The sequence below is a fragment of the Schistocerca piceifrons genome, chromosome 5 (genome assembly GCF_021461385.2).
Source record: "Schistocerca piceifrons isolate TAMUIC-IGC-003096 chromosome 5, iqSchPice1.1, whole genome shotgun sequence".
In the NCBI taxonomy this organism is placed as follows: domain Eukaryota; kingdom Metazoa; phylum Arthropoda; class Insecta; order Orthoptera; family Acrididae; genus Schistocerca; species Schistocerca piceifrons.
The window spans coordinates 564,429,692-564,444,799 of record NC_060142.1 but is presented as its reverse complement, the minus strand read 5'-3'; the positions used below and the strand labels follow the sequence as shown (position 1 = coordinate 564,444,799).

Below are 15,108 nucleotides of genomic sequence, written 5' to 3'. Positions count from 1 at the left end.
CAAAGCGAAACATGCTTCACTCGCTGCACAGCCACAGTCATGTCAATTTTTGAACCAGGTAGAAACAATTTCCACATTTTCCAATAATTTGTTTTCCCTTCTAACTGACCTTAGCTAACCAGGCTATCATCAGTTTGGACCCACATGCCTCTTTTCTCTGGAGATGTATAAAAAGATGTTTGCACATGTCACTGTCAAGCTATTAAAGGAAGCAATATAATAAAGAAATTGTACCCATCTTCCAATACTGATACCAGAAGTAACCGCATATGAGTCAAGAAGCCTTACAGGAAGCACGCGACCACATTGTATAATCGGAACAGTACTACAATAATTGTGACTAAGTCATTTAGTAGTCATCAGTAGTTTATTCCATGGTGCTGCTATCACCGTACAACCACTGGGCTGCCTCAGAAAGTTATGTTTGTCATGCAATTTCAGTTAACCTGTACAACTCGATGCAACTGGTATGTCTCCTTTACTTGTAACCTGTGGATATTTTGTCATGTGCCATGGTTGGCAGCACTGCTGCTCTTACTTAGGACTGTCTTTCCTCTGTTTCACACATGTCTGATGAGAGGTTATACAAAAACGCATAATATTGAAGTCATTCATTCAACAGCTATTGTTTTATTAAGTGACCAACTCATCATTTGTGAAGTACATCCCAATAACAGAAGTATTTGAGGAAATATTGTTACCTGAATACTGACACTCAAAGGCTATTAATATCTGCATTTTATGTGATTCTTGGGTGTATTTTTTCTTTTCTTTTCTTTTCTTTTCTTTTTTGTCCTTCAAAATTTAGCAATTCCTCTCAATGGCAGTTATCTTTATGTGCATGATAACTCAAGCTAAATACTAATTTCCTCACTTTCACAAAAGAGTAGCTGTTCCAAGCACAGATAGGGCCCTACTGGTCATTATCCGCTCCTTTGTGGCTTCACTGGCGAACATCTGCTCAACACAAACAGAAGTCTGCTCTCAGTATAGTTTTATTAATAATAAATTTAATCACATTTCCCTTCTAATTGTTTAATCTCTCTCTCTCTCTCTCTCTCTCTCTCTCTCTCTCTCTCTCTCTCTCTCTCTCTCTCTGGCCAATGCCAAAAGCAAATACATATGAGAATTAGGAACTATTTTCATGTATCTGAATATCACCAACCTGACCAAAAACTAATATGTTCAAATTCCATATGTACTATTCTTCTCTCAATTATGAGAATTATAGGTCTCTTGACTACATCTACATCTGTACTCTGCAAACCATTAAATTGCATGGCAGAGAGGTACCTTCAGACTGTACCAAATCTTGTGAAATCTTCCCAGAACATTCACATACGGAACATAGATACAATGACTACTTCCATGCCTTTGTGCGCACTGTAATTAGATTAATCTTATCTGTGCAGTCCGTATGTGAATGTTATGTGTAAGACTGATATTCTTGGACCCCCTCATTTCCTACTATTTCTTGAAAAATTTAGAAGTAAACTCGTGGAATATCTGATACTGTCCTCCAGTGTCTGCCAGTTCAGATAGTCCTATTTTGGTATAGGTTGCATGAGTATCATCTAATCAATTTTTGTAGAGTGATTACATTTTCCCAGTAGCCTGTCAATGAACTGAAGTCTGCCAACTGCTTTACCTGCAACAGAGCCTATATGATTACTCAATTTCAGGTCTCAACAAAATGTTACATCTATGTATTTGTGAGGGTTGGCCGGTTCAAATTGTGGGTTGTTTATGTTCCCGTAACAGCATACTATGTTTCTGGATTTCATGAAGTACACAATTTTACATTCCTGAGCATTTGAAGCAAGTTAAAAATCTTTCTCCTACTCTGAAATCTTGTGCAGATGTTTTAAATAGTACTTTATGTTTAACTGAACACCATCTGCAAAACGTTCAAAGTTACTATTAATATTTGACAGGTCATTAATGTACACTGCGAACAGAAAGAGTATAATGTACTTCCCTAGAATGGACCTAGTGTTATTTTTACTTTAAAAAAAATTACTGTAACAGTGTCAATTACAATTTGGCATGAGTGACAAACGTAAACTGTAACTGATATTTTTACAGTAAACATTTTAAAAATTATACAGTTCCAACATATTGCACAACAATAAGTTACCCATTATCACTTTTACTTTTGTTGGTGACTCTCCATCCAAGTTAACATGCCAAGGGATCCACAATCCAATCACACATTTAATTTGATACCATACATTAATGTACTTTCATTAATGAGTGCTACTGTGATAACAAGACAAATGCTTTTTGAAAAGGATGAAGTGTTGCATATACCCAAATGGCTTTATCTATGGCTTTCAGAACACAGAACATCATGCAAGAAAAACACGAGTTACGTTTAGCATTTTTGATGTTTCACAATTAATGTTGGTTGGCATATACGTTATTCTATTCACTGTATGTGAGCTCAGAATATGTTGACATATTCTACAACAGATGGATGTTGCTGATACTGGATAGTAATTTTCTGGATATTTTTGCTACCCTCGTTGTAGAAGAGGGTCTCCTGTGGTTTCTTGCAACCTCTGGACACAGTACTTTGTTTTAAGAACTATAACATACTGCAGTTAAACAGGAAGCTCATTTGGCTGAAAATTCTGTACACAATCTGACCCACGGGCCCTGGGGCTTTGTTCAATTTTAATGTTTTTAGATGTTGCTCAATGCTGTTGATGCTAATAGCTGTACCATCACTCTCCCCAAAGGTAGAAGAACTAAACTGGATCAGTACTCCTGTATTATGTTTTGTAAAGGAACATCTGAAAAAGAAGTTCAGAATGATTTGTAATTTCAGTTCTTGTGTTACATAGGTCAGGACATTAACTTTGGTGCTACCACCAGCCTTTACACATGAACAAAATTTCTTTGGGAGGTCTTCCAAAGAGATTCTGCTTCAGCACTCAATGCCAGCTTCATGCATTGCTCTTCTGACAGCCAAACAAGTTTTCTTTAGCATCTGTCTGCCTACAGCCTCGTGGTATGTCTTACAACTGTCATGCAATAGTTGCTGTTTCTTTAAAAGTTTCTTTACAGAGTGTATCCCATGAAAGCCCCTCCCTTCATTAACAATTCCTTTAGGTACCTATCTAGCCAGTACTTGGTCAATTATTATTCTGAACTTGAGACACAGTTCCTCTTCATGATACTGCCCCGACCAAATACTTGACATTCCCACATGAGACGACACACTACTGCTTACATAGATACGCTATATAGATACTATAATATCGTAGATTTAATGATTAAAACAGTTTTTCAGAAGCTTTGAGTTTTATTTGTAAAATGTGTGCTCTGTTTTCTCTACCCCTCCCCACCACTCCCACAAAACTAAGATCTCTTTATGCCGCCCAACTTCAAAATCTTGCAAGCTACAATTTCCTTTTGTACATTCATGTGTCAAATTGGTTTCTGCTGGCAAACATCAGGACGTACTGCAAATCTCTCACTTCTCAACTTTCATTAGAGATACATGCCTGGTTGTGAATTCTAAATACTTGTTATCTTTTTTGATTGTTTGAAGGACAATTTATTACATTCTGTTTATCTGTCACGAAAACTTTCTAATTTTATCCTTAAAACCTAAATTTTATACAAGGTGCAGAATAAGACAGAAATGGGTAGAAAAATAATTGTAAAAACTTCAAATTGTTCTTTATCTGTTATAAATATAAAGCAGAGAGTCTGGGGTTTTCTTGCAAACCCCTGAATTGATATCAACCAAATATGGCACAGCAAACTTCACCAGTATCAGTACTGTGGAGTTCATAACCTTCTAGCTCCAAGAGGAGCAGAGATATGGGAAAAACGTGTTTCTTCCAGTCCCTAGCATAGAAGTTGCCCTACATGACAGGCATGTTGTGGGGGATAGTATTGGCCTGCCATATCAAACCTGCTTTGCAGAAAAGCCTCCATGTCAACAGAAAGAAACAGTTTTTCAGATCCTGACAATGTAGGCTGTGTGACAGGTATGTTATGTTTTGTTATAGCAGCATTGTCTTGCTTTAGTGACCTACACTGCACTGTTCACGAGGGGCAAATAAATGATTTTCAAGCCCCTGATTCTTGGTCCCCTTGTATGACAGGCACATTGTGGTAGCAGTATTGGCTTGGTTTGTTGAGCTGTATTGCAAGGACTGCATGTGCTGATGAGCATGGCTTGGGACAGGTTAAGATGGATTGGAGGGAGGGGGGGGGATGGGCAGAATGAGGGGAAGGTAGAAATGGACAGAGAGGGGAGATGCATGAAGCAGGTGGAAGGCGTAGACACATTAGTGGGCAGGTGGAAAAGGAAGCAGCGGAGACAAATGGAAAGAGAGGGGGGGGGGGGGGGGGAGTGTGGTCAGAGGAGGGTGGAGGAAGAAGATATGGTCAGAGAGAGGAGCGGGCTGAAGGAAATGGAAAAAGATATATTTCATGGGCAATGCTGTGTGAAAAGGCTTTTACAAATATCTAGTTGATTTGCAGCAAACCAAGTTTTTTTCAAAAATTTCAAGCGTGGCTTTATATGTCTGCACTTTGAACTTTATTTGGGTCTTTCATCCTGTTGATGCATTAAATCATGAACTCTAAATTTTGTCATTTTTCCAGTGCAATAACTATCTTTACTTAATAGCAATTTATCCAACCAGTAATTGAACAATAAGACCTACAACACTGATAAGATTAATTAAAATAGACCTTAACTTCTTTCTAAGCCAAGCTGGAAGACGGGTGGGGCGATGTTAATATAAACTGATCGAAAAATGTTTTGCACCACTCTCTATAGTTATAGTTTTTATTATTTTAAATCAGAAACGTCTTTCTCAACACACTTGCCCAAGGACATCACTACATATCACACAGTCAGTTGTGTAATGGAGGTAAAAGCAAACAACATTTGCAGTGCAGTGCAGTTCAGTAGAGTGGGTTGTGTGTCCACTCGTGAATGGAGCAATGTGACAGATTGTTTTTTTAAGCTTTGGAATGCACGAGTTGTCACTTTATGGCAAGAAAGGTTGTCAGCATGGTAAATTGCCCACTGAACTGGTGTACACCACAGCACCTTCAAATGAACATTCAACCAATGCCAAGACATACAAAACTTTGTAGGTCTGCCTGTTAGTGGTTATCTGTGCTTAACATCTCCAGGCTAATGACTTACCACAAATTATGGTTTGTAAATATCCTGAGAAGAAGGCAATAGAATGGGTACTGCCTTTACAGAGGTACTTTAAAGGCAATGTTGATTAAGACGATATGCAACTGCCTCTGCAGAACCAATTTGACCTCCAAGATTCTATTATGAATAGCTGTACAAGCCCCACGTCTTTCACCTAATGTCATGATGGGTGAATAAAGTGGGCAAGAAAACATGTGAAATTGAACCTGGGAAAAGAGCAATAATTTCTCTTTACTGGATAATTCGGTATTTGAAACTTACTGGCAAATTAAAACAGGTAGAGCACTTGCCTGCGAAAGGCAAAGGTCCCGAGTTAGAGTCTCAGTCTGGCACACAGTTTTAATCTGCCAGGAAGTTTCATATCAGCGAACACGCCGCTGCAGAGTAGAAATCTCATTCTGGAGTTTGGGATTTGTCTGACACATGGTGATTGTAGAAGAACAGTGTTAATACAGCCAGTGCACATCTTGAGCATTGAGACCAATAGGTTAAGCAAGGACATGGATAGATGATCGTTCGGGCCATTATCATTTATGAATGTTCCAACAATTTTCATCACAACTGAAAATACCTTAAACACTGTATAATACTGAGAAAGACCTCTAAGAATCAACCAAATGACCTTTGATTTTTGCCGAGATGAATCCAGTTGATTTTGGGATTAGCTGAAATTTGCAGTGTGTCTTCATAGGACTAATGTCACAGAATCTATCAGGTTTGAGCAGCAACATCTCAAAGGATACAAGCACGTTAGCAGTGCACAAGGTCGATCACCAGGATTCTGAGTGTCACTCGACAGCAGCATTTGATTTCATAGATGTGAATTTTTGAACAGGGTGCCTTGACTATTGTCACTTATTTATTTTTACTGCATAGTATTTATAAGTTTAGTATGGCTTATTATTTCATTTCCTGCTCTCCTTGAATTTAAGTTCATACATGTTCACAGTTCTGCAGTTGGTGCTGAGCAATTTATAAAAAATTTTGATAGCACAATTGACAAGCTAAAAGGCAATGCAGTAATCGCATTTCAAATAATTGTTTCAGAGAAGCAGTTTTGGCAGAAATTAATGCTAATAAAGGATTACACACAAAAACTCTACTTAGGCTTGTCTTATTTATTAACTAATTAAAAAAATAAAGGGCTTACAGCATGCATCCATGCAAATCAGCAAATTAATGACTGCCTTACAACAGTAGGAAAATTCCAGTACTCAGGGAAGTGTGAAATTACAGAGGCAAACAACACTCACAGAGGAACAGATATGTTTAATACATAAAAAGCACATAATATACATGCATCCAGAATCTATAATTACATAACTAGGATGACACTCAGAAGAATGAAACATTAATTGAAATTAACAGTAAGACATATAGCAGTACTGACTACATAGAGGTTTCAAGGACACATAAGTACTTAACTCTTATGATAAACAGATGTAGAACTTAATTTTCACCATATGAAAATTAAAAGAATAACAACAACATTATTTAAGGCTCATATCAACAGTTAATTCATAACAGACTCAAACACATTGATGTCCAAAATAAAATATGTTAAACTATTTAGCAGCTCCACAGAATTAACTTCATGAACTTGAAACAACATTCATGTGCATAACATTACAAACAAATATGAAAATTTTCTACATTACAGGGTGTATCAAGTTACAGAAATTACTGTTATGGTAAACAACTGTGAGACATTTTAAAAAATATTTATACAAGTAGTATACATATAAATTTCAATATAGCATTGAGGGGGGGGGAAAAAAAACTTTGCTCATTCAGTGTGTGTGTGTGTGTGTGTGTGTGTGTGTGTGTGTGTGTGTGTGTGTGTAAGAGTGCTTAAGAGCTCAAGTCATTTTGCAATGTTATATTATTTATACTACTGTTGCAGTATATTCTCTCATCAAAACAAATTTTAAACGTAAAACACACGCAGAAGAGGAACAAAGAAAGGTGTCGGGACCTTCCATAACATACAATAAATATGTAATAAATAACTGAACTGAATTGAGCAACAACACATCAAAATCAATCAAATGTCAAGCGTATTATTCATCAATTCTAGGAGCACTCCACATGCAATTTGAGGAAAACTGTAACTGTAATTTATCGCCATCTATTAATATTTTTACAAAGAAGGTTTATGTGGGAGGAAGTAGTAGTTTTATTTTAAAATTGGCATGAAATATTTGCTTTATGTCATAAATGCCTTCACCAATTAAACATTTGATGCAACCTGACATTTAAACCTTGTCTTTCTGTGACTAGAAAAGGGAGAAAAATGCTGACGTGATTCCTTTTTTATATATTGTATTGTAAGATCTACATACTGAGGAGAAAAATCATTGGTACGGGTAGAATGCCTCATATTATACAACTGAAACTGAGCAAAAATGGTATTTAAAATTAACATGGTACAATCCATTACAATGCAAACAGTAATTGGCATTGATGAATGTATGGCATATTGTGAACCTGTTACATATTTTTTTATGTGCTAGCTTTTAGATGTGGTTTAGAAATTTTTATGCTACTGTTATTCATTTAATCTATCTTGGTTCATTGTTATTTCAGTCTCTTTTCCCCAATGAATCTAACTGTATGCAAACATCTCCCTATACCTACAAAGAATGTCTGAAAAATGTACAATGGTGCTGGAAAACTATTACATTCAATTTAACTGTACACTTCAATTTCTCCTCATCCACTGACTAAATTTAGTAATGCAAATTCTAACAAACTGATCTAATGTGGTAAAGACAAATAATGTTCACACCTAATGTCTGTAATGAAGAACATTTCTCAAAAGTGTGTTTCATTCTGAAATGCTAAACTTGCTATCTGTAATTGGAGATGTGGCAGGAGTAGTGAGGTCCACATCTTCGCTGTTTACGCGCAACATTGGTGTTGGTTTAACATCACTGAAACATATCACAATGCAACAAGTAATCATACACTGCCATATGTGTCAATATGGAACGGTAACAAACAGTTACAGATGTCAACAAACAGTTACAAAGGTCAACAGCAGTGATACTGTCTTGATGTTGAATAACAAAACATTTAAGATCAATAAACAGAAGTCAGAGCTTACTATGAAACGCTAGAAGAAATGAACTAATGGTGGACAGAGGAAAGAGATGGATTAGAGGCCGTGAAAAATGGAGGGAGGGAGGGAGGGAGGGAGGGAGGGAGCATGTGTGAGTGTGTGCGCGCTTGCGTGTTGTAGAGTATTGGAGCTGGGGTAAATGGGGAATGAGAAGGGGAGCACGAAGGAGAGAGTTAAGAAATTGTTAGAGGGACTGGGAAATGGAGGAGAGGGGTGGAGAAATTGGAGTAGGGGAAGATGCAGGGCAGGGAATGGAGGGAGGGAGGGGCAGGGCGGAGGGAGGGAGGGAGGGGGAGGGAGGGCGGAGGGAGGGAGGGAGGGAGGGAGGGGGAGGGAGGGCGGAGGGAGGGAGGGAGGGGGGGGAGGGCGGAGGGAGGGAGGGAGGGGGGGGGGAGGGCGGAGGGAGGGAGGGAGGGGGGGGAGGGCGGGGGGAGGGCGGAGGGAGGGCGGGGGGAGGGCGGAGGGAGGGCGGGGGGAGGGCGGAGGGAGGGCGGGGGGAGGGCGGAGGGAGGGCGGGGGGAGGGCGGAGGGAGGGCGGGGGGAGGGCGGAGGGAGGGCGGGGGGAGGGCGGAGGGAGGGCGGGGGGAGGGCGGAGGGAGGGAGGGGGGAGGGCGGAGGGAGGGAGGGGGGAGGGCGGAGGGAGGGAGGGGGGAGGGCGGAGGGAGGGAGGGGGGAGGGCGGAGGGAGGGAGGGGGGAGGGCGGAGGGAGGGAGGGGGGAGGGCGGAGGGAGGGAGGGGGGAGGGCGGAGGGAGGGAGGGGGGAGGGCGGAGGGAGGGAGGGGGGAGGGCGGAGGGAGGGAGGGGGGAGGGCGGAGGGAGGGAGGGGGGAGGGCGGAGGGAGGGAGGGGGGAGGGCGGAGGGAGGGAGGGGGGAGGGCGGAGGGAGGGAGGGGGGAGGGCGGAGGGAGGGAGGGGGGAGGGCGGAGGGAGGGAGGGGGGAGGGCGGAGGGAGGGAGGGGGGAGGGCGGAGGGAGGGAGGGGGGAGGGCGGAGGGAGGGAGGGGGGAGGGCGGAGGGAGGGAGGGGGGAGGGCGGAGGGAGGGAGGGGGGAGGGCGGAGGGAGGGAGGGGGGAGGGCGGAGGGAGGGAGGGGGGAGGGCGGAGGGAGGGAGGGGGGAGGGCGGAGGGAGGGAGGGGGGAGGGCGGAGGGAGGGAGGGGGGAGGGCGGAGGGAGGGAGGGGGGAGGGCGGAGGGAGGGAGGGGGGAGGGCGGAGGGAGGGAGGGGGGAGGGCGGAGGGAGGGAGGGGGGAGGGCGAGGGAGGGAGGGGGGAGGGCGAGGGAGGGAGGGGGGAGGGCGAGGGAGGGAGGGGGGAGGGCGAGGGAGGGAGGGGGGAGGGCGAGGGAGGGAGGGGGGAGGGCGAGGGAGGGAGGGGGGAGGGCGAGGGAGGGAGGGGGGAGGGCGAGGGAGGGAGGGGGGAGGGCGAGGGAGGGAGGGGGGAGGGCGAGGGAGGGAGGGGGGAGGGCGAGGGAGGGAGGGGGGAGGGCGAGGGAGGGAGGGGGGAGGGCGAGGGAGGGAGGGGGGAGGGCGAGGGAGGGAGGGGGGAGGGCGAGGGAGGGAGGGGGAGGGCGAGGGAGGGAGGGAGGGAGGAGAAGAGGCAGGGCAGGGAATGGAATGGAGGGAGGGGAGGGAGTGAAGAGGCCAGATAGAGAATGAGGGGGAGAAGTGGCAGGAGAAAACGGGGGGAGGGAAGAAAGAGAAAGGACTGACCTGTAAGATGGACCAGCTTTGTTGACACTGGGTCATATGGTGACACCTTAGAAAAAAGATATTGATTCAATATAGGTTATACTTCAATTAAAATAGCTTTGTGAAGGGTGTTTCAGTGAGTCAAGTGGTAACGGCCACCCAGCAATTTCTTGAGCTTCACTTGCTAGCTGCAGAGCCTTACCAGGTAAGGCAGCTGGTATGAGAGAGGAAAACACAAGGCCATCAGGATGAGAAAAATGAACAAATGTGTAGCTGCTGCAGCCACTACCACTGCCCTCCCCTCCACTAATGAAGACAGTTAAAAGAGACCATACATATATTTTCTTTAGTTTTTTGTGCACACAGAACTACTGATCACATGAACTTGTGGCATATTGTGCCAATAACAAAATTAATTCATACATACTGATTTACCTGTGTACAAGATGACTCGAGATAGGAGACGACCCTCCCTTGTTTAGGAGGATCTTTGGAAAAAAATATGTTTAACATATTTGGACTAATCAAAATTACAAATTTTTATTGATCTACGGTATCGGTCTTCGAAGTTTACATTATAGATATTCTAAATTTTGCCATTTACTAATTGTTCGTAGTTTGATAATGCAAAGAGAAATGAAGAAAAAGAAATTGTGTACATTAATTTTTATCTTCACTGCTTTTTTGTTTAGTTGGCTTGTCAACTGCGACAAGTATTTTAAATCATCAAAAATCTCCCTCTCCATCTCCATCAACATCCAACTCCTCCTAACACGATGGCTATGAAACTATCTTCGTTGTCACATATTTGGCTGCTTCTTCTGAATATGTTGCAATTTTTGAGGCTGTGGTTATGGTGGAACCTGAGACCACAGCTTTTTTCTGAATAAATAGCAGATTTTGCACCTACACTGAAGTGAGATGTTACAATGTCTCTTGCTTGCAAACATATTGCCTGCCCTCTGCTCTCTCCTTGGATGTGTAGAACCAGCAGCTGACGTAACCCCTATCGTTCCCATCATACATCATGATAAGCACTGACATCATTGCTGCACGAAGCACTCAGCAGCTCACTAGCTCCAATCTAGATTTTTACTATCTCCCGCAGAAATTTTTGCTATTGTTGAGTGTTCATCCAATTTGAATGTCAATTTGATTCCAAGTACAAAAGGATTCAGGCAAACTACAGTTTAAACATGATAGGTGTTCATAAAAGGCCAAAGTACCCAGTACCCCCCCCTCCCCGCACTTGTCCTAGTACTCACTTCTCAGCCCAAGTGGTCTCACCGTTCCCACTCAAACCATGCTGTGTTTGAGCAACAGGGAAACAAGGCTGTCAGTATCTTCTAGGGTGTGGTCAATATGTAACAGCAGCAACTAGTATGTAAAAAGTAAGACAGCAATCATGATTTGGCCCAATTCTCAAACTTTTGCTCATCCCACAATCTAGTGTTGTCTGTTGTATTTTCTGAATGGGTCTTTCTGCTGTAATTTATTCTTGCAATAACAACTGCCGTCAGTTTAATGTGATTTTTATTGGTTACAAATTTAATTCTGGATTACTTTTCTTTCTCGTTTCTTCTTGTTCTAAAGCTGGTAATGTTTTCCCCCAGTATTCTAAGACATGAACACTACCGAATTTCTCATTTGCAACCCCACTTGGTAAATCATTAGAGTTTCCCATAACCAAATAAGATATTGTTTTGGGTTCAGAATGAAGTAATGGATCTTGAGGCACAACATTTTCGCCTTTGAATGTTATCTTTACTTAAAAAGCAGCAAATGTGTGTGTGTGCGTTTTCAGTATCCATAGATTTACGAGAACTTTTATTGAAATCATATTCGCCCGCCGGATTAATGACAAGGGCCGGTGTGCTGGCCAGCCTAGATGTGGTTTTTAGGCGGTTTTCCACATCCCTCTAGGTGAATACTGGGCTGGCCCTCACGTCCCGCCTCAGTCACACAACTCTGACATTTTGAAACGCATCTGCACTTTTCCATGATTTACACTAGATGCAGACAGATGGGGTACTCTGATTCTGTCCCAGGGGGTATGGCGTGGTGGCAGGAAGGGCATCCGGCCACCCCTTCAAACTAACATGGCAAATATGATTTAACCACACCAACCCTGCACAAAATGCGGGGCAAAGGCACAAGCGATAACTATTAATTAATTGCAGTAATATTCTAATACAACAAAAGTTTGTAAGTTGACAGAATTTAATGCAACTTCCTCCTGTGTTTCGCAAAACTGCTCATTTTTAAGCACAGAAATAGATTTTTGAAGTGGCTAGTTCACAGTTTCTGGACTATCCCTTGCACTAGCACCATGAGTCAACTGTCACGTGATTGACTGAGCAAGGCTGATACTGATCAAGCGCCTATTCAAACCCAAGTATTGTTTTTTTAAGCCTCAGCCTTACGAATTCTTCGAAATAAATTTGTATGAAAGCTCAGTGGCCAAAACTTCATCTATAAATGTAAGATGACCCCTATAATCATCCATTAAACAATGTAACAGTGTTGACCTCAGCAGTAATAATTTAATCTGCAAATATAAGGCAATTCTGTATTTTTCAAATTATGAATTTGGGGAAAAAACCTTGTCTTATATGTGGGTAAGTACGGTAGTATATTGAAAAATGCATATATCTCAATACTGTAACACCTAGAAGACTTCTCTGGGATAATAGCAAATTCAGAACTGAAGAGTATCTCGCAAGGAGATTTCATATCACCAAATGTATTCTCACCAGCTGTAGACAGAATAGTCAGATTCTACACTATGGAGAAGTATCTGTTAATGGATCATACCTGAACCATTTCTGATTTGCTGCTGACTGTATGGTTTGTCTTAAGAGAAGATAAAGCTTCCACAACTAACAAATGAGCTTAATGTGACAAGTTTGAAAGTAGGGCAGAAAATCATTTATAGTAAGACAAATTATCAACCATCAAAATAAAAATATTAAAAGTTAACACTGAAATCTTAGAACCAGCTCAGCTTTTGAATTCAGGGCAGTTGAGTGACTAGACACCCGACAAAATTAAAATCTGAGGAATAAAAGTAGCCTAACTGCTTGTGATTAACTGAACAGTGCTTCAAAACCTACACTTCTTATAAGAAGAATGTTTACAATCGATGGGCATAACTAGTTCTGTCTTATGGTAATGAGACATATGTAGCCAGGCAAGTAGATGAAAACAGAAAGTAAGTACCGTGACCTAACAGAAAGTAGATGATGACATCACAAAATATACAAGGGAAACATAGTAGATGTTTACCAGCCAACACAGAATATATGGAAACATCTAGAGAAGGTCTTCATCCAACAATGACTGTCAAATAGCTAATGATTACATGCTGAGTGAAAGTTCCCTAAATATTTAGTAACATTCTCAGCAGATGACATTCAGTTTGTACGAAAAGTGAGAACTCCCTTAACAGAACTATTCTTGAGTTTTCCTCCAGAAACTTGTGCTGCATGAGAACTGCTGTGGCCTTCATGTCAACAGTATCAAGAGGAAACCAGATGCCAGGTCACAATCTACAGAATCTTTCCTCAGTTATGATGAAATATTTCTACAGTGCAAATCCAGCTGAAAATATATATCAATAAGGTTGAACACTGATTCAGACGTACCTGACAACATTCTAGTATAGAAATTAACAGGGGCATAGAAAGCTCAATACACAGAAACCTACAACAAACGATACGTGTCCCACAGAGGAGCAAAGTTCTTATCTTTTTAAGTCAGAAGTTAGTTTTGTCAGCAGCAGCCATTACCCAACACCTGCATAGATGAAATGTAAAAACTATCACTTACAACAAGTCTTAATGGCAACACTATTGTAGAATGGGGAAAAATACTCATCATCAGTTTTCAGCATAGGAATCACACAGCAAAGTGGTTGCAAATAATTGTTTGGTACACTGACCTAGTTTTCGACACTTCTACGAATGTCTTCATCAGAACGAAATTTTGAAAAAACCCTATAAAATAATACATAGAAAATTATTAACCAAGATGACAATTGTCACGGCATACAAAGGTTACTTACATAAAATTACACTGCGAGAAAGTAATGGCCAAAGTTTTGAGCAGATATGCTCAAGTCAAAAATTAAAATACACGTATTCCTGGCTAGGAACAACATCAAACTGATTGGCCCAGTAGCTTACCCTGCTACCATGAAAACACTGCAAAGTTGTGCCACCTATTAGGCACAAACAGTGACATGCCAATTTGAGATCTTGCAATAGAAATAATTAAATTAAACAGTTAGTTGTAAAAACAAAATATAAAGGAAGAGAACTTTATTACATTTGAAAATACAAAAAAAGGCGAGCAAATTAAGTATGACAGAGCCATCTACTAGGCTGTACAGAGGTTACCATTATGTAAAACAAAGGATATTAAAGAATATTTGTACAAACAGCTGCACAATTAAAAATTATTTGCATGAAGGTAACTTTAGCAGTATACATCTACGAGATTTGAAGAAAAAACGTTTTTGAATTAGAGGCAGGAAAACACAGCAAAAAATCTACATCATACTCTGCAAGCCACCTAATGGTGTGTGGCGGAGGGTACTTTTAGTACCACTATCTGATCCCTTCAATTCTGTTCTACTCACAAATAGCGCGTGGGAAGAATGAGTGTCGGTAAGCCTCTGTATTGGCTCTAATTTCTTAAATTTTCTCCTTCTGGTCAATACATGAGATGTATGTGGGGGGAAGTAACATGCTCTCTGATCCCTCCCGAAGAGTGCTGTTCCAAAATTTCGATAGTAAATCTCTCCATGATGCACAATGCTTCTCTTGTAACGTCTGCCAGTGGAGTTTGTTTAGCACCTCCGTAATACTCTCTCGCCAGGTAAATGATCGCAAGATGAAATGTGCCACTCTTCATTGGACCTTTTCTATCTCCTTTATCAGTCTTACCTGGTAAGGAACCCAGATAGATGAACAATACTCAAGAATCGGACGAACAAGCACCATATAATAAGCCACTTCTTTCGTGGATGAGTTACATTTTCTTAAGATTCTTCCGATGAATCCGAGTCTGGTGTCTGCTTTTCCTACTATCTGATTTATGTAGTCATTC

General features: G+C 41.5%; 1 protein-coding gene across 3 annotated transcripts in view; it reads right to left on the bottom strand.

The window, feature by feature from the left end:
* LOC124798139 (endophilin-B1) overlaps positions 1 to 15,108 on the bottom strand; it is a 228,520-nt gene that overhangs the window by 66,454 nt on the left and 146,958 nt on the right. The window contains exon 8 of one of the 3 annotated variants that reach the window (XM_047261415.1): positions 6,452 to 8,127. The exons of the other annotated variants lie outside the window; for them this stretch is intronic. Within the exon in view, the coding sequence (XP_047117371.1) occupies positions 8,022 to 8,127 (106 nt within the window). The 3' untranslated portion in view covers positions 6,452 to 8,021. Of the gene's footprint in view, positions 1 to 6,451; positions 8,128 to 15,108 lie in introns of those variants that run through there. 3 annotated transcript variants of the gene reach the window in all.